General features: G+C 34.7%; 2 protein-coding genes across 5 annotated transcripts in view; one reads left to right on the top strand and one right to left on the bottom strand.

The window, feature by feature from the left end:
* LOC144978602 (flap endonuclease GEN homolog 1-like) overlaps positions 1-14,739 on the top strand; it is a 51,859-nt gene extending 37,120 nt beyond the window's left edge. For 3 of the 4 annotated variants that reach the window (XM_078924885.1, XM_078924898.1, XM_078924907.1), the window contains 4 exons: positions 2,221-2,423; positions 3,007-3,068; positions 5,743-5,857; positions 8,632-14,739. In XM_078924885.1, coding sequence (XP_078781011.1) covers positions 2,221-2,423; positions 3,007-3,068; positions 5,743-5,857; positions 8,632-8,797 — 546 coding nt within the window. In that variant the 3' untranslated portion in view covers positions 8,798-14,739. Of the gene's footprint in view, positions 1-2,220; positions 2,424-3,006; positions 3,069-5,742; positions 5,903-8,631 lie in introns of all 4 variants that reach the window. The other variant, XM_078924889.1, reaches the window with a different exon arrangement.
* Positions 14,740-17,222: 2,483 nt separating this feature from the next.
* Positions 17,223-19,052, bottom strand: part of LOC144978621 (uncharacterized) — a 55,984-nt gene continuing 54,154 nt past the window's right edge. The window contains exon 4 of the mRNA XM_078924916.1: positions 17,223-18,522. Coding sequence (XP_078781042.1) covers positions 17,993-18,522 — 530 coding nt within the window. The 3' untranslated portion in view covers positions 17,223-17,992. The remainder of the gene's footprint in view (positions 18,523-19,052) is intronic.

A 19,052-nucleotide genomic window follows, 5' to 3' on the forward strand; every position in this document is an offset into this window, starting at 1 on the left:
AAAGACCAATGTACTTCTTTTTTTCAAGCTGATTTCAGCAATGTGACTTTCAAATTCCTCAGAATTATATTTTTTACTTTTAGATTTTAGGTTTTAGGCCTACTCAAAAAGGTGTTATATTCCTTGCATAACAATAGCGTAATACATCGACGGGGAGAAGCGTCTTTGTTTCGGCCAGCTGGATAGATAGCCTGTGATTGGTCGAAGACTTTGAGACGTTTGATTCACAATTCTACACGAACGGACCCTGGCGGTCTATCAAAGAGGTGTTACAAATTTATTTACCGACTATTTTTCTTGGTGCTAAAATTACAAAGTAATAATTTCGCATCAGAAAAAATAACTCTGAAGTTCCTATCTCTTTATTACAATAAAATTGAGACCTCGAATGACAAAATCGACCCACAAATAAGGGAGTTATAAATTATTCATAATATTTTTAAAAGTTTACAATAATTGTCTTCAAAGTCATTTTTCATCACCAAAGTCGTAATTTTTTACCGATTTTTACCAAACAAAGTGCAATGTCAATGATTTTCACCCGCAAATAAAATAGGATTTAAATCGCAATTTCTGAAACATATTTTCTTTTCTGTCGGCAAATTTATAAAAATCAAAGCTGAAAACACCCTGCGGCAGTGACAGGGCCTGTCATTTCCTTCACAACGATTGGATTTTACTTACTGAGGCCAGTCTTGGCTACCCCGCCCATGAATATTATGTCGTTGTCGGTTTTTGTCGGGTTGAATCTTAAAGAGTTAATTCATTTTTGCCACATGGTGTTCAAATTTTTAACGCGCAACTGTGATTTAAATTAAATACTATTTTAAAAATATACACACACAAGTTCGGACTAGAGGCCAGAGGTATGGTCTATCTCAATTTATCAAATTAAAATATAAAGTGTCGCTATTGGTTCTTGGTTGTATATTTTTTATATTTTTGTGCATTTGCATATATATATATATATATATATATATATATATATATATATATATATATATATGTATACATTGTCACCATAAATTCTCAACTTTGTGTTTATACATTTTTATGCATGCCACGTCTGTAAACAAATTTCCATTTTTTTTTATGAATAAAGTATATATTATTATTATTATTATTATTATTATTATTATTATTATTATTATTATTATTATTATTATTATTATTATTATTATTATTATTATTATTATTATTATTATTATTATCATCATTAAATTTGATTTCCTTTCATTATTACTAGAGGCTCGGCTTCCTACCTTCTCCTCTTTCTCTACCCAGGCTAATCTGAGTGCATCGGCCTGTTCTGGAGGGAAACTATCAACAGATTCCCTCTACCTACCACAATTCTACTGGTTCTTCTCTATCTTTTTCTTATGTTGATGTTTTCGGATATTTATTTGCTCTGCCACTTTCTGGGTTATAAGTTGAAATGTCACAATGGCACCCAACAACTTAAATAAATAACTTATTTTATCGTCTTGATCACAGTTATAAGTTATTTTACTAGGTACAAGTGTTAATTTAAAAATAACTTCGTACACTATCTCTCTCTGAATTTCTGTATATGTAGATTATCAGATGACGTGGCACAGCGTAATCTTCACCTGTTGCACTGCCCTAGTTTAATTTTTTGCTGGTTTGCTGTCAATGCCTACTAGATTAATTGAGATAGCTTAGTGGTTTTAATTAAGAAGTTCATTATTTAGTTATTATTTATTGCATATATTTCTTCTATTTAATTTCTGTTCACCTGATTCAGTGTCATTTTTTCTCATGTAAGTACTTATATATTGGTTATATGTATGTCTGCTGTGTGTGGTGTTGGGGCGTCTGAGGTTATAGATGTTTCATTGGGTAGTGGAATGTGTTGTGGATAGTAAGAATTTTCTTCTGTGTAAGCATGTATTGAGAAGTTCCCTCTTTCTGTTTAGTGTGGCATGTTGGTTTTTTTTCCCTATGCGAAATTTCTCTTCTAGACATGATAAGTTGCATTTTTTTTTTTTTTTGGTGTTTCCTGAGTAGCTCTTTTGTTTTGAGACAATGTCCCATGTGATGTTGTGTCAGGTGCTTGAGTCCATTAATTTCCAGATATGTTCGCTTATTATTATTATTATTATTATTATTATTATTATTATTATTATTATTATTATTATTATTATTATTATTATTATTATTGTTTTATTTTTTCATTTTTTATTAATTTTTTCTTTTCAGATAATTTTTGAGTTTATGAGTAAAGATGAAAGTGCATCCAATTGTATTGATTTAATGCTGAAAACAGCGAACTACCAAAATGTCATAGAAAAACTGACTGAGCAGTTTGGAGTAATTGCAGATGACACAAAGAATTTCTTTCCTGCTTTAGTGAAAATGGTTTTGTACGGGCAAGTAAGAGATCTTGCTATTACTCCTGTCGAGTAAGTAAATTACACAGGCAGGCAACTTATTGTATTTCTGGAGCAATATGTTTTAATTGATTCATGGTATCCTTGAATGCAAACTAGGTTACCTCATTTGTTAATGTTGTTCTTGAATATAGTGGCTTCTGCATTTTTACGATGGAAAGCATTGATAAGAGGTGATAATAATTGAGAATTATTATAATGCTATCTATTAGTAATTTGACTATAACTGATGGAGAGAAACTTGTCTATGCAATTCTGTCATAAAATGCGATAAAGCAAGATATCAAAATGCATATATACGATGACCAGATTATAGAGGCACTTCAATGTTGGCAGAAATAACGTTGTACCTGGTGCAAGACTAGTTGAAATAAAACCTATTTGGTTTGTCAGTATTCACTCCTTTTTTAGGTATTTCAGGCCATCCTATGGATTTCTGGTTCCTGATTATGTTGTAATGATTTGTTTGAATAAAGCACGTGTTCAATAGAGCATTAATTTGAACTTTTAATAGGCCTTGGCATTGAGTAAAATGATTATGTAAAAATAATTTCTTCCACGTTTATTTATGACTTGTTTAAATTTATTATTGCAGGCTTTTGAGAAAATGCAAAAAGGATGGGGAACCATGTTACCTGATTAAATTCAAACAGTTTGGTAAGTTACGATTTCTGCATGTTTCGGATCACTTTATACTCATCTTTGGCTTTACAAAAAAAGATGACTGATACAGCTAATGCAGAATCATTAATGTTTGGTAACACACTGACCTTGGTACTTCATGAATGTTATGTGATAGAACCATATCTATCTTACTATTAGCTGCTTCCGACTTGGTTGTTTTTCTTGTCCGACATATGAGGGCTCAATTTTGACCACTATTGTATGCGAATCTTATATTCCTTTTTATTGGTCATTTTACTATACTTAACTTTGCTCAAAAACTGATATAAGCCAAATCTTGCATAAAAAAGATTGATGCAATAAGAGTAGTATTTAGAACTATAAGGTAAATTGAACTGTAGGTTATTCCATTTCATCAAACCAACAGTCAAAACTAGGCTACTGCATGTACTTTCCTCCAGATCTAAAATACCTAATCACTGCTAGGTGGACAGAGGAAATTGTGCAAAAAGCTTTTCTTTAGGGCATACATTACACTTTTTCTTCCATTTTCTTGAGTATGTACTTAAATTGTAATTTTAAAAATTTTTACTATCCCATTTTCTTCCTTTTTAATGGCACTGATATGACCTCAATAAGTGTCAAGCACCGTAAAATCCTTTAAAACATATACAGTAATTTTTAAAAAAAAACAAAGAAAAAAAACCATCCCAAAAAATGAATCTACCTTGACTGCGAACCTCAGACCTTCTGATTACTGGTCAGACATGCTACCATTACACCTCAGAGGTGACGACAATTTCACAAGAGTTAGCGTTTTACGCTGTGAACCCTCATTTGCATCAAACAACACATACACTGAACACAGAGGACGAAGATATTTGAGTTGCTCACTTGTTCAGATCTTTATCTTACACCGGTGCCTGCTCCCTAGTTTCTGAACTATGTGAATGTAACATTTTAATGTTTGTTGTGTAAAAAAAACAAATAGAAAGAATTGGAGAGTATTACTAACTATAACAAATGTAAATAAAACATTTCAAGAAAACAAAAGCTTCAAGACGATACATCATTAGCACTGAGGACAAATGGTAGTTGCCATGTAAAATGATGTTCAGTTAGTGGTCAGTTGCTCTAATTTTGCTCTGGTTGTATAACTCAGTTACGTGTTTTCAGATTAGGATTATTGTCATATTTATAACGTCTTGATCGTGGTGTTGTAGAGCATCTTCTGGTGTCATTTATTCTGATGTTGAACATGTGTTATTGGATAAATCTTTCAAAAATCAATTTTCAATATTGTAGTATAGATTTATAAAAAATAATTTTTCATCTGTTGTGAACAGTTTTTGTTTAAACAAAGGAACGGAACACACACTCCCCTTTTATTGCAAAACATTAGTGAGATAAATTGTGTATTTCAAAAATCATAAGCTTAATCACATAATCTAAATGATGGGGAATAAAAACAGCTAATTATCCAAAATTTCACTGATCAGTCTATCTATTCGAACTCAGCATATTTAGATTAATTACTCGTTTCTACACTTTATAAACAAGGCCATGACACTTATGTCTGGACCGGGTATTCGCTAATTTTGGTTTTGTATTTCACTTTTCAAATCAAATTCATTTCTATTTTATCCATTTATTCTCAAAGTTTCAGCACTTTATAAACAAGAACATGATGCTTATGTCTGGACCGGGTATTCACAAATTTTGCTTTTGTGTTCCACTTTTTGAATCAAATTCTTTTCTATTTTATCCATTTATTCGTAAAATGTTTCTGCACTTAATAAACAAGACCATGACGCTTATGTCTGGACTGGGTATTCACAAATTCTGCATTTGTATTCCAACTTTTGAATCAAATTAATTTCTATTTCATCCATTTATTCGCAAAGTTTCTGCACAAATGTTAAGTGTGAACTTACAGTTATGTGTTGCCATTGGCTAGGGACCATATGTAAAGTGCTGTGAGCATGTTTAGTGGATATGGCACAGTAAAAATGCTCAAGTTTAAGTTAACTTGGAATTTAGCTTCAGAGACAAAGGATCGTTTGTTTGTTTGTTTTTAAGGGTTTTACAGCGCTTGCCACACATTTAGGTAATTTCAGCACCAGTAAAAAGGAAGATTATGGGATAGTCAAAAGTTCTAGAATTGCAATGCAAGTACACCCAAGAAAAGGTATGACAAAGTGGAATTGGTTCAAATAGGGAACAGATGTAGATTCCAAGAACACACTATCAATGTACTTAGTTTGAGATCACCTAAATGTCTCATCCAGACACCGGCACAAGATTCCACTCTCTTATACACTCAAATGTTTACATTATACATTCAAAATAACAAATATAACAATACATAACAGAGAGTTGATTTACAAAGAAAAAAATATCATCTCCCTAAACTATACACATTCGACTATTTCCCTCCCAGCCAAAGACTCCGGTCAGGGTCAGGATGAAACCAAGTAATCTCATTCCAAGACAAAGACAGAAAGCAACTGGAAAACAGATATAGGGGGATAGAAGACACATTAATTACCTCCCTGTCGACTATGGGAGGTCAGGAACCCCATCCACAGACAAAGGATCCAACAGCCCATTAAATTGTATAGTTATTGGTAACATTCTTATTTATTTTAAAGTCACAGATTTCCCCCCCCCCCCCCCCATCAAATCATTTTTATTGTATGGTCCTCAGAATTTGACGCCATCAACACAGAAAATGTTTACAAAATAAAAGTTCTTCAAAGTGTGATTGATTCTAAATTTCCTGAGTTGACCCCAAAAGATGAATCAAAGGCAAAGAAGGACCAAGGATTGATTCTTATTAGTATATTATCTATCTTTAAATTATCACAGTAAGGTATTTTCTAATCTTCCTATTTCTTTTGAATGAGTTTTATTTAAAGTCAAATTGGACTTTTGACTTTCGTATCGTTCAATCAGAATAAAGCATTGGTTCGACTGTACTGATTCAATTAATACATCAGCCAACAAATGTTCAGCACAAACGTATCACACATAAGTTGCCCCCTTCCTCCTTTCTTCCCTTGCCCTCTTCTAGTTATTGGATTGTTTTGTCTATGGTCAATCTGAGAAACAGAACACAAATTCTATTCTTGGTCGATCTGATAGAAACAACAAAAATTCTATCTTGTAGAATCAATCACTCACAATAACATTCATTACCTCTTCTCACATGTCTTTGACTGGACTGAACGTTGGACTCTGTTCATCAGGACTTTTTATTATAAGTATTATAAGAATTGATTTATCAGATTTTTATGTAGATCGAGAATCTGAATTGATTTGACTTATTCATTTACTATTAGAAATCTTGGATCTGTGAAATCTTAGGTGAATTTTCTTCAGGTAGGTCTCACGATGAAAGACTGTTATATGATCTCACAGTCATAGTAAACTTTTGATGCTCTCAGAACTGTCTTCTGATCTTTTAAGTTGTCTATGCTGTTATGTATTAAAAACTTTAAAAGGTAATGTGCAGATTTCCTTACAGTTGTTAAAGATGCATAGTCTGTCCTGACCATTCCCTAAATAATGAGTTGTGTATGTGTGTTTATTTATATTTGTATATGTGTGATATTTATATTAAGTGGTCTTTCAGGAGATGGCTGCAAGTTGCACAGAAAAAAAAAGAAAATTCATCCCTAGGCCTTAAAATAAAAGGAATTACAACTGAATTTATTTTTGGAATACAAAATGGCTTTCCATCATAAAGTTGAGAGTTAAAACGCATTTGGCAAAAGTGGGATTCCTCTGTAGCAGATGACAATTTCTTTAATAATCTAAACGTAGCCTGAATGGAGAAAAATATTGGCCATTAAAATCTCTTCATAATGAAGGGATTGCAAAATCGAATGCAGTTTCTTCTTCTTCTAGGTTCCATGCCTGGTCCAGGCTTCGGATACTGCATGAATTATCTCTCTCCATTCCTCCCTGTCTCTTGCTTTTTCAAACAGCTCTTGGATTGTTAGGTTGGTGAAGCCCTTCAGTTAGTCTATGAGTGTTTTTCTTTGTCTCCCCCGGGCGCGTTTACCAGGTATTTTTCCACAACTTGCCAGGTATTCATTCTTATCTTTCCTTACTATGTGTCCGAAAAAGGATAGTTGTCGATCCGCTATTAAGGGCATTAGTTTCCTTTGTTGGTATGTTTGTTTTAGCACTTCTTCGTTCGTTTTGTGTGCAGTATACGATATTCTCTGCATCCTTCTCAAGCACCACATTTCAAAAGCTTCAATGTTCTTTTGTGTTTCTGCATTTGTAGTCCAGCTTTCGCATCCGTATAACAAGATTGGCCACACGTAGCACTTCAAGACTCGGAATCTAATCCCGTACGACATCTGTTTGTTTTTCAAAATGTTTCCCAGGTCCATGAAGGCCTGTTTGGCTTGAGTTATTCTTGCTCGTATGTCTCGGTTACATCTTCCATCTGTTGTCACTATTGAACCTAGGTATTTAAAACTTTCTACGTTGGTAAGTTGCTCGCCGTGAATCGTTATATTGCAGGTGTTGTTGTTTTCGGGGTTTTTATGTATTACCATGCATTCCGTTTTGGTGATATTCACTTCCATTCCCTTGGCTTCACTATCTACTACCACTTTGTCAACAATCTTTTGAAGTTGGATTTCTGATGTTGCAATGAGTACCGTATCGTCTGCGTATCTTATATTATTTATGTTGTGACCTCCTACTTTTATTCCCTCCATATTATTTATGCCCCTCATGATTGTTTCTTGGTATAGATTAAACAGATCTGGTGAGGCAACACACCCTTGACGGACTCCTTTCTTAATAGTTTAATGCAGTTTATGAAAGTGTTAATCTTCCCTTTCATTTGTGTTGTCAAATGAAGTTAAAGAAAGGAAATAGATTCTAAAGAAATGTTATTGCATCGACAGAATGGAGGCAGGTTGTTTGTCTTTTCAGCTTAAAGCCAAAGGTTTGAAGTCAGCATTTGACTTAAACCCAAAGGTTTGCTGTCAGAGCTGAAAACTTAAACTGTTTTGAAGGTGAATAATTGAAATTCAATGACAATTCAACAAAAATGGATCAGTCATGAGTGGATTTAAAGAGGAGGAATTCCGAAATCTGAGTTATCCATAAATAAAACTCCTAAGAATTTGCAATATATGATTATTTGTTTAACTGAAATTTTGATAATTTTGTTGTCCAAGTTTAGTTAACTTCCTACTGTAATGATTTTGGTTCACCTGACTACGTTCCTTAGTTTCTAGTTTAACTGACTACGATCCAAAGTCAAGTTTAATTATTTTATAATAAGTAGATTTGCTTCATTTTCCCCTTATACATTCTGTATCAGTCAATATAGTCTAGTAATCACAATGGCATATTTCGGGGTAATATAGTGGTACTATAAAGGTGAATTTTGGTAAATATGTTAAATCTAACTTACAGATAATAATGACGGGTAGAAAACTGGTTATCCCAAGGATGTTTGATTTTTACGGTAGATAATGAACTAAAGTGGCACCATATTGTTTTATCATATTATTTGTCACTTGCCATTGATTATCTCTGTTCATACATTCTAAAATTAAATTTTGATAGGTCAAACACAAGCTCAAGCAGCAACATCCAAGGAGCGTAAAAGAGGGAAAAATGATGACTCAAGGCAAAGTAAAATAAATAACTTCTTTTCATCAAAGAAAAATAAACCCAACAGAAAAGCAAGTGACAATACTGAAGACCTGCAAAGCTTAAAGACTGAATAGAAGGACTGTGATTTTCTTGATCTTTTAAGATTTGATAAATGCATGTATGTATTATCTGGTCAATTTTACTTCAAGATAATATAATTTTTATACATATAACACAAAATTATAATATAATTTTAGTTTTATATGTACAGTGTAACCCCTGGATAACGACATCGCCCAGGATCAGAAAATTATATCATTATCCAGGAGTGTCGTTATTCTTGGTTTTCAAAATGGCAGGAAAAGGGATTGCGATGAGATCCCTGATAATGCAGATGGCAATGTGGGACCAGTGCCTATAATAAGGCACGTCCCAACCACGCCAGAATTCGTATTTTTCATGTTGGCAAAAGGTTTACCAGATACGCTTTCACTCTTCAATGTGTATTGTCGTTGTTATGATCATAAACAGTCCCTGAATGCCATTTTCCCTCTGTCGTTTATCCTGGCTTGGGACCAATATTTATTTGAATAAATGGCGTTTAATAATACAACGGAATATATCTTCATTCTTGATTCCCTCTTGCTTTGTCAGTGAGGTTTCCAGTGATCAGTAATGACACTGTCGATAGCGTCAGATGGCCAGAGTACCTCGTGGTTAGTTTCGACTTTAAAAGTGGCCAATTAGAATCTCAGCCAAACACTACACAAACATTCTGATCCCTCTAGAAAAAGTCATTGGTTTTGATAAAGAAAAAATAATAAACTAGGAACAAATTTGTAATTTAAAAATCTGGCAGCCCTGGATAGCAATAGTTTTTCTATGTACCCAATGGAAATAGTGATAGATAGGTAAGCATTGGTTGTTAACAAAATGATCTCATTGGCTTTTTATTGTCTTAGAGTACAAGATGACAATAGTCGAAAATGATGTTTTCTTTTTGGCTAGATTTTTTGTATCAAACATCGATGTCAACTTGCTATATCGATGTTGCTAAAAGGGTGTTCCCTAAAATGCATGTCACTTTTTGGGATTTTAAAAAATTACTATTAGCCTACAGCAAGAAAATCGGGACCAGAGGTCACTGTCGCTATCCATGGGTTGCCATTATTCGGGGTTGTCGTTATCCAGAGGTTGCACTGTAAATGCCCTCTGGTCCCGATTATATTTGCTATATATTATAAGTAATAAAACCCCAAAATAGCGCATGCATTTGAGTAAAACCCCTGTTTAGCAACATCGTTATCACAATAATCGGCAGTTGATACCGATGATTGATACCCAATCATTGTCATCTCATACACTTAACCAATAAAAAACGCTTTTTTTCCTCCCAATGAGATCTTTGTTACGGTCCAATCAGAACAAATGTTTACTACACTGTGTGGAATTAATGCTAGTATGGAACCATAGCAAAAGAAGTGTATAAGTGGATGGAACTCTCAAGGGTCCATTAACCTTCCCTGTTAGCTACCTGTCTGAGGTCAGTGGAGGTTAACTGATATCAGGCAATGCCGTGCCCAATGTGGGCAATTATGGATATTTATCGTTATGTTTGAATAGTGAGGAAAACAATAACAACCTATTTCACATGTTGTTTAGCCTGTTTGATTTTAGTAAAACCTGTGGCAAATTTTGTCATATTGATGGCAAATTTTGCAAATTTCATGGCAAATTTTTCCAAATTTTTGGGTTTAAAATGGCAAAAAACTGTGGGGACAGCATATGGCACTTTATTTTCTTGACTTATTCTTAGTTTTGTTAAAAAGCGTTTGAGAACTGTTTGTGATCATAACAATGACGATATACATTGGAGATTGAAAGCATAACTGGTATACCCTTTGTAAACAGAAGAAATACACATTCTAACGTTGTTGGGAAGTGTCTTCTCTCAGGCCCTGGTCTGCACATCGCGCTGTTTTGTATTCACGGGTCTCACCACACCCCCTTTTTCCACCATCTTGAAAACCCCGGAATAACAACATAATTTTCCAGTTCTGGGCAATGTCATTATCCAGGGGTTGCACTGTACTTTGATGGAGGTACAGTATCAATTGATATTTGTTAAATGGAAATTTATACATTATTCCTTTTTAAAATGCTTATTCAAAATCTTAATCTTTATAACATATAATTATGAAGAAATGTGATTACCATATTGTTTTTTATAATGAATATACAAGTAAACATTATGAAATATAAAGAGAGAACTATTTTTAACGTACCAATTGGTACTCCATTGAAAGGTTTATGCATTACTTAAAAAGAAAGAAAGAAGGAAAGAAAGAAATCACTCCTATTAAACTGCCATAGGAAAAACTCACTCACAGCTTCAGTAAAAACTGGATAAACCAAAAAGATTGCTAAACTGAAAAGAAATCAAAATGTTGTCATTTTTTCCTCTTTGTTTTTGTTAATCAACTATCAGTCAAGCAAAAGCCTCTACGATCAAACTATCGTTAAAGCGAAAAGAAATTTCTGAATAACAAAAAAAAAAAAAACGCTGATAGCCGAACAGAATTCCAATTTCATCGTCTATAACTCTTACAAAGAGCTGTTAACTAATGTGTTCAGTTGTACCCATTCACCACCCCTGACCATAGCAAACTAAGACTAGGCACTTGCCTGTCACACAACCTCTCCATTTTGCCACCAATTCCCCCCCCCCCTCCCCCTCCCACACTACTACACAATTCCTTATATGTCTCCATCTGCCTTTCTACTGCCGTACTCACCCCACTCCCAACCATTACCGAATACACTCTCTATACATCCTCTCCACTTTACCTCTCTACCCACACCACTCCACAATGCCATATTTGTCTCTGTCCACCTCCCTATTTCCACCTCCCAACCAATCCAATCCTGACCGTTCTTACTTGATGATGGCGAGAGCACAATGTGGTGAGTGAGATCAGTAATGTTGTAACTCTCTCAATATGACGTTGGAGTCTTGTAACCTCAACGGCATCTTTATCGAGTTACTACAACATTATTGCTTTCATTTATTGATTGCCTTTTTTATTCTCATTTGCATGCGCGCACGCACACACGCACACACACACACACACACACACACTCACACTCTCATGCACAAATATCCTCTACTCACACACACACACACACACACACACTATACTATTTTACCATAAAGTAAGTTGAAGTTGAAGAATTTGATCCGATGTATTGTGTGTAATGATGGGATGAAATAATTGCAGGTTCTTAGACTGGGTGGGGATCCTGACCTCCCATAGTGGGCAGGGAGGTACATGCTGTGTCTTCTATCCCCCCATACCTGTTTTCCAATTGTTTCCTGTCATTGTCTTGGAATGAGATTACTTAGTTTTGTCCTGATCCTTGCCGGAGTTCCTTGACTGTGAGGGAAACAGTCGAATGTATAGTTATAGTTTTGGGAGATGATATTTTTTTTCCTTGTAAATCATCTCTCTGTTATGCATTGTATTATGTTTAGTTTACATATTATATTATATGATTGGTAAACATTTGAGTGTATTCCTCTTAGTTGGGACCTGTGCTTGTGTCTGGATGAGACTTTTAGGTGATCTCAAACTAAGTACTTTAACGGTGTGCTCTTGGAATCTACATCTGTTCCCTATTTGAACCCGTTCCCCTTTGTCTTACCTTTTCTTTTGTGCTTTAATTGTAATTCTAGAACTTTTTACTATCCTATTCTCTTCCTTTTTACTGGCGCTGATATGACCTTAATGTGTTGCAAGCGCCGTAAAACCCTTAAAAACAAAAAAAAAACACATAAAAACAGGTTCTTAGTCTTAGTGTCTTTGTTTGTACGGTGTGTGCGTTGATAGGAACCCATCATCTTGCTGCTTCTCTCTATTTTTAGCCTTTGACACGTCAACAACGCTCAGATTTCTCTCATTATCATCAAGAACTTTATTTCTAGTACTGCCACTAACTGGGAAGCTTCTCGGTTTTTTGTCTGTTTTTGTTGTCGTTCGTTTTTTGTTTTTTTAATATTTATTTTTTAATTTTATTTCTTTAATATATATATTTTTTAAATACTGAAATCCATTTCATGTTACCATGTTTTATAATAAATGCTGGTAAATAAAAATACAACAATCAAATTTAATCAACCAAAAGAAAACAGATTAATAAAAAGAACAAAAACAAAACAAACAACCTCCCCCCCCCCCCCCCCCCCCCCCCCAAAAAAAAAAAAAAAACAAAAAAAAAAAAACACAAAAATCCACGGCATACCGATACTGTGTCTTCTATCCCCCTATGTCTGTTTTGCAACATGGTTTCTGTCTTTGTCTTGGGATACCCTGGCTGGGAGGGAAACAGTCAAATGTTAGTTAGTTTTTGGAGATGATATTTTTTCCCTTGTAAATTGTAAATCATCTCTCTGTTATGGACTGTATTATGTTTTGTTTATGTAGTATATATGATTTGTAAACATTTGAGTGTATTCCTCTTAGTGGAGGCCTGTGCTTGTGTCTGGATGAGAATTTAGGTGATCTCAAACTAATTACACTGATAGTGTGTGCTCTTGGAATCTACATCTGTTCCCTACTTGAACCAATTCCCCCTTGTCTGCCTCATTCTTGGATGCTTTAAATGTAATTCTAGAACTTTTTACTATCCTATTTTCTTCCTTTTTACTGGCGCTGATATGACCTTAATGTGTTGCAAGCGCAGTGAAACCCTTAAAAACAAACAAACAAAAGAACCTAATGTATCAACTATGATTTTGTGTTTGGATGAGTTGTCTCCCTTGAACAAAATATGTTTAAACCAAACTGGAATACCTAGTCCCTTAAATTTCAGTTTAACCGGTTTTTACTGTATTTACACTGCAATCCGCTTAAGATCCGCTTAATCTATTTGTTGTCCTCCCTTTAAATGAATACATATCAAAATTTAAACTTGGAGCTTTTATATAGCGCAATATCCACTAAACAAGCTGAAACCGCTTTGCAAATATAACTATAACTCATGAAAGACAGCCTAGTTTCCTGTTCAGCTTGGCTAAACTAAAAGTGACTTTTTTAATATGTACATTTATTTGTCATTAGAGTTATCTTTCACAATGCAACATACATAAAATGATCAAAATAATTGAGAATTGAAAAAAAATAAAAATAGGAGAGTTGAAACGTTATCATTACAAGACTAGATGGTCCGGGCTAATTGCATGATGAGTGCTAGTCTCGTTCTGGTTTCGGAGGTGTACATAGATGACACAATGAAGAGGGAAGGGGCAGGGATGATAGACAATGGCACGACCCATATGGTCTATAGCACAAACTCATATTCACATGTGTGAGTGTGTCATGGGGTGAGAAATTGTGTATTTCGGTGAATACAAAGGAGTTACACACCTATGAATGTACATTCTCTGGTTAATCTTGTGTTGTTTTTATTATTGAGGCAAGTGTATATATTGTGCAGCAAGTTAGATTATTGCGCAATGAAGAGACTAAAAATGGAACATGGAGAAGGGGGGGGGGGGGGGGGGGGGAGGGGGGGGGAGAGAGAGAGAGAGGGGCTGATTGAGAGACTCCCTGTCAATACCATTTGTGCAAATTCAGATTGATGAGTTTATCTTATCCAGACTAGCTCAGGGACAGTTTTCTTAAACGTTTTAAATTACTAATGATTTTGTGCAGAAAAATCAGTAACGGCCTAAGAGTTTATTTTTAGTGAGAATTTATCTTAATGCAGTTATCTTAAGCGGACAGCAGTGTATCTACAAGAATGATTGAGTTCATCAGCTTGTAAAAATGAAAATAAAAAATTAAATAAATAAGTTTTTAAATTATATTCAATTCAATAATCTTACTTAAATAATGTTAAAAGTTTATTCAAATACCCTTTTCAATACATTGTAAGGGCTCCTTATTTAAATTTTAAAGAAGTCTGTTTGAAGAAGGATATAAATGCCATTTAAGTCTCAAACTGGGATGTCAATCATGATCTTTTGATCCTGAAAAAGGAGTGATTTACCATTAAACCACCAGTTCAACAAAAATAACATTGTTTTCTGTTCTTGTTTTTTTAAGATTTATTTTGTATCCTACTTCATTATGTTTTTTTTTCTTTTATTTATTTATTTATTTTTTGTGTATGCAGATGTCACATATTTTTAAAGGCTTGTGTCTATTTAGACCGTTTTTGTGATATTATATCATCATTATCATCATATGTCAGAAGATCCTGCATATGCAGATATAAATACATAATAACCTCTACCAACAAGACGAATAGTGCATAGATAATAAAAGTACAGAATATCGTAGATACAAACAAAGGGTCAAATTAGTGCCGAGAGAGTAACTTATTGATCATAGTTTATACTATCATGGGTGAAAGGCTACTAATATCCTTTAAATGTCTTTGATAATAAATAAATATGATGAAAAACAGTCATCGATCATGTGTACATTTCATAGCATTGAATCCACGTTAGTGTGTCGATTAAGCGGAGTGTGCGATTAAGCGGAGAAGCTAAAATTAGCATCTAAGCACCAGCTTTCATGTACCATTCATGTATGACCTTCCCCTCCGAGATTTCTACGGGCTATGGATCGTCATATTCAAGACATTAGACTGATTAGAAGAGGTGTTTCTTTTTTTCTTTTGTTTCTTTTTCTTTTTTCTTTTTATTATCTTTTTTTCCTGGGGGGTGGGGGGGGGGGGGATTGTTTCTTTAAAAACTTCTCTTTTTATTCATGTTTCATCGACAACAAATTCTGCCATTATTGTTTGTAAGAATGGTTATCGTGAAGCGTTGATTGTAGTAAAGCTCCGTTTCGTCTGAATTGCAAATGTCATTAGAGCCGTTACTGCTGAAGAAGTTGTTTCAAAACTTCATCACTTCATTGGCTGGCAGAATAAACATCAGCATAGTGTTTTTCATCATGTTCGTTTTCAAGCCCAACATTCTGTCTACCTTTCCATCTCGAGAGCCAGCTTCTAATGGGGAGAAAGACTTGCCTTAAGTTGATGCCAGTTCAGTCGACTTTTGAGTGTATCAATGTGGACATGGACTGTATAGATCAATCAAAAGATGAGACGCGAGTCCTCTCTGTATTCCTTTCTTATTGTCCACGGCCCAGTAGAGGAAAACAATGTACATGTAAAGAATTGCAATTGAGTGGTCAGACAATGTAAACAAACACAAGGCATTGGGTGGAGGTGGAACAATGCACCTCTTGCATTTGAAAACTGCGGTTCCTCTAAAAGGTTATACTATACAAAACTTACATGGAATCTGGTATTAAAGAAGTCTAGCTTCAATGATATTTCACATTATTACATTCAAAGGACGTCCCCACCCCAGTGAACATAATTCAAGAATGGCAAACATGCGCTCGATGGGTGACCAGTGGGTTTTCGTGACATGTCTTGTGTGATCATTATAAGTTGTCTTGCTCAACAGGTGGTCGGAGATTATGTCTTTGTGAAAGGCATTTCTCCTCACCCTATCGAAGACGGACGTAAAAATTCGGAGGATTCCCCCCTCCCCCATCCCCCCTGTTTTTTTTTTTACATCAATGTCTTTGTCAAAAAAACGTATAATCACCTAACGAGCTGTTTGAGTTGTCCAATATATCATTACATATCCGTTATCCACATAGAAGAGATAAATTATAAACACTGAGCATTTTTTTTTCAACGTTAAGTACTACTTAAATTATGTATATCTGTTGTTACACTATTTGAAACAATCCAAAATTATTTGCTAAGATACACCACTAACTGCCACTCTGTTGTGAACATTTTCCTCCACGAGAAAGAGAATCAACACACCATTACTGTAAACATTTTAAAGTTTGAGTCATATTTTATTGCAAACGATGAAAAGATCGAAGGAATTCCGCATTGTGAGAAAACTTGTTTGGTCTATCACTATCTGTATTCAAAATTCGTAATGTCACTTGAAATATAAGCCGGCATGCATAAAATCACGGCACCACATTTCGTAACTTCGGAGGAATTTGTGATATTGGAACGGACCTTAGAATTTTACTATCCCATTTACTTCCTGTTCACTGGTGCCGATATGACCTAAAGGTGTTTCAAGCGCTGTAAAACCCTTAAAAACAACAAAATATGTTGCTTTGTGTCCATGTTCTAGAATGAGACCATTTAGTTCACCGGGGCCCTGTCTGGAATCTTTTGCTGGCAGAGATATGGCTGGATTTATCCTTTTGTGAGAGATATTTTCTTCCTGAAAATCATCTCATTTATTTGTTAGTAATTGATATGCACTTTATAACCATATAACCATCTGAGTGTACCCCCCATAGCGGGATCTGTGTTACTTAAGTTCAAGGTGAGACCTTATGTGGTCTCAGTTTAGACACACAGATGGACTGCTCTTGAATCTGTTCTCTGATTTGCCCCGATTTATTCACCCCCCCCCCCCCCCTCCCCTTCCTCTCGGCTCATCTCTCAAGCTTTTCTTCATCCTCATTTTTACTGGCGCTGAAATTACCTAAAATTGTTGCAAGTGGGTGCCATAGGAACCCTAAAGCAAACAAAATTGCATTTAAATGACTGTTACTTTCCATTTTTCTCTACATGTTTTTGAAAGGGGTGTCAATTTATCACATGTACGCAGTGGATGCCAGGTACAAAAGAATGTTTTGGCCTAAAGAACATGTCCAATAATTAGGACTAAGGCAGAATAAAGAAGTTCAATAAAAAAAAACAAAGTCGTGAATGACATTTTTGAATGCAATATTTTTTATGGTGAGGCACAATTTCCTATTGAGTTATGATAGATGAACACTAAATCATGATGCTTTTTTTATTATTAAAAAATAGAAATAAAAGAGAATGAATAAATATTCTATATATGTCCCCAAAATAAAAAGACATACCGTACTAAAACAAGACACACTTGGTTATAATAAGTAGTTATTTCAGAGACGAATACATTTCAAATCAGGAATGAGATAATTTATTATAAATGGAATGATCAATCACTAATAGGGATCTTTTTTTTTTTGTAACATCAAGACCTATGTTGTTCTTGGGCATAATGTTGTCCTGATGGTTTAGATATATATTTTTTTAATTACAAAAAACACATCACAGCAAATGTCACGTACTGTCATACAAGTTTAAATAAAAATCTTTGTATTTGTATTATATCTTACGATAGTGGAGCAATAATTAACTTGCTCAAATTTGTTCAAGAATTAGTCTATTTCCTAGCTATAACTAGACTACATCGCCTGAATTTATTATTCTTTTTGAAACTACAATTACATTAATGTCTATGACCAATCATCTGGAATGTTTTCTCGTTGTTGCTTATTTATTTCTTTGTTCCTTTGTGGTTCCTGCTGAGGTATGTTTAGAATTTCTTGCTGCTGTTGTTGCCAAGTATGTGACTGACCTTCTGATAGTTGATGACGATGAAGGTTTTCAACAGGATTTGGAAAATTGCCATCACTATCTTCATCAACATCATCTCCAAACTCCGATGAGGGTCTTGATCCATGGGCCACAACTTTGTTTAAATCATTGACTAAATCATCTTCAACTTCAAAGCTTATACCATTCCAAGATGGGGGTTTAATGTTGGGCTTTCTTTCTCCATCGCTCTCTTTCAAGTTTCCATCTGCTTTAAATCTAGCTAAATGAGGGTCAGCCGAACGAGCCATTTTCTGGGATAAAGAAAACTCATAATATTCAACGTAACCATCATCATCTAAGTCGTCCTTCAATGCGTCATCAACTGCCACTTCGATTTCAAAGTCATCATAGGAAAATGCTTTTTGAGGGGATGAAGCTGGTTCTGATTCTGTATGGAGTAAAGTAAGTAAACAAAATAAATTTGTATGGTTTGTTCTTCTCAACGAATGTTTCCATCCAACATGATGTGATATTCTGTAAAACCTTGCTACACTGCCAACCTCATTTAATACCATTTTACGACGAGCACAATGGGTCATGATAGCTCAGTTGTAAATCCCTCGCCTCACACGCAAAGGAATTTTATTGATCCCTGGTACAGTCAATATTTCCTGACCCCCACCTCTCCCAATCCACCTAGCAGTGATTAGGTTGCTATATCTGGTCTGGCAGAAAGTACTTTAAAATAGACTGGCACCCTATAACACAACTGAAACTAGGTTAAACTCTGCCTCAATTTGTTGGTGGACTACATTTAATGTCATTTAGATTCATACTTTATCTTCGTTAAACTATCAACTCATTATACCGTTTTTGTTTTTTGTTTGTTTTTAGGGGTTTTACGGCGCTTGCAACACATTAAGGTCATATCAGCGTCAGTAAAAAGGAAGAAACTGGAAAAGACAAAGGGGAATTGGT

This window comes from Berghia stephanieae, chromosome 1 (assembly GCF_034508935.2).
Source record: "Berghia stephanieae isolate SIO BIC M18660-M18661 chromosome 1, UCSD_Bste_1.3, whole genome shotgun sequence".
Classification (NCBI taxonomy): Eukaryota; Metazoa; Mollusca; class Gastropoda; order Nudibranchia; family Aeolidiidae; genus Berghia; species Berghia stephanieae.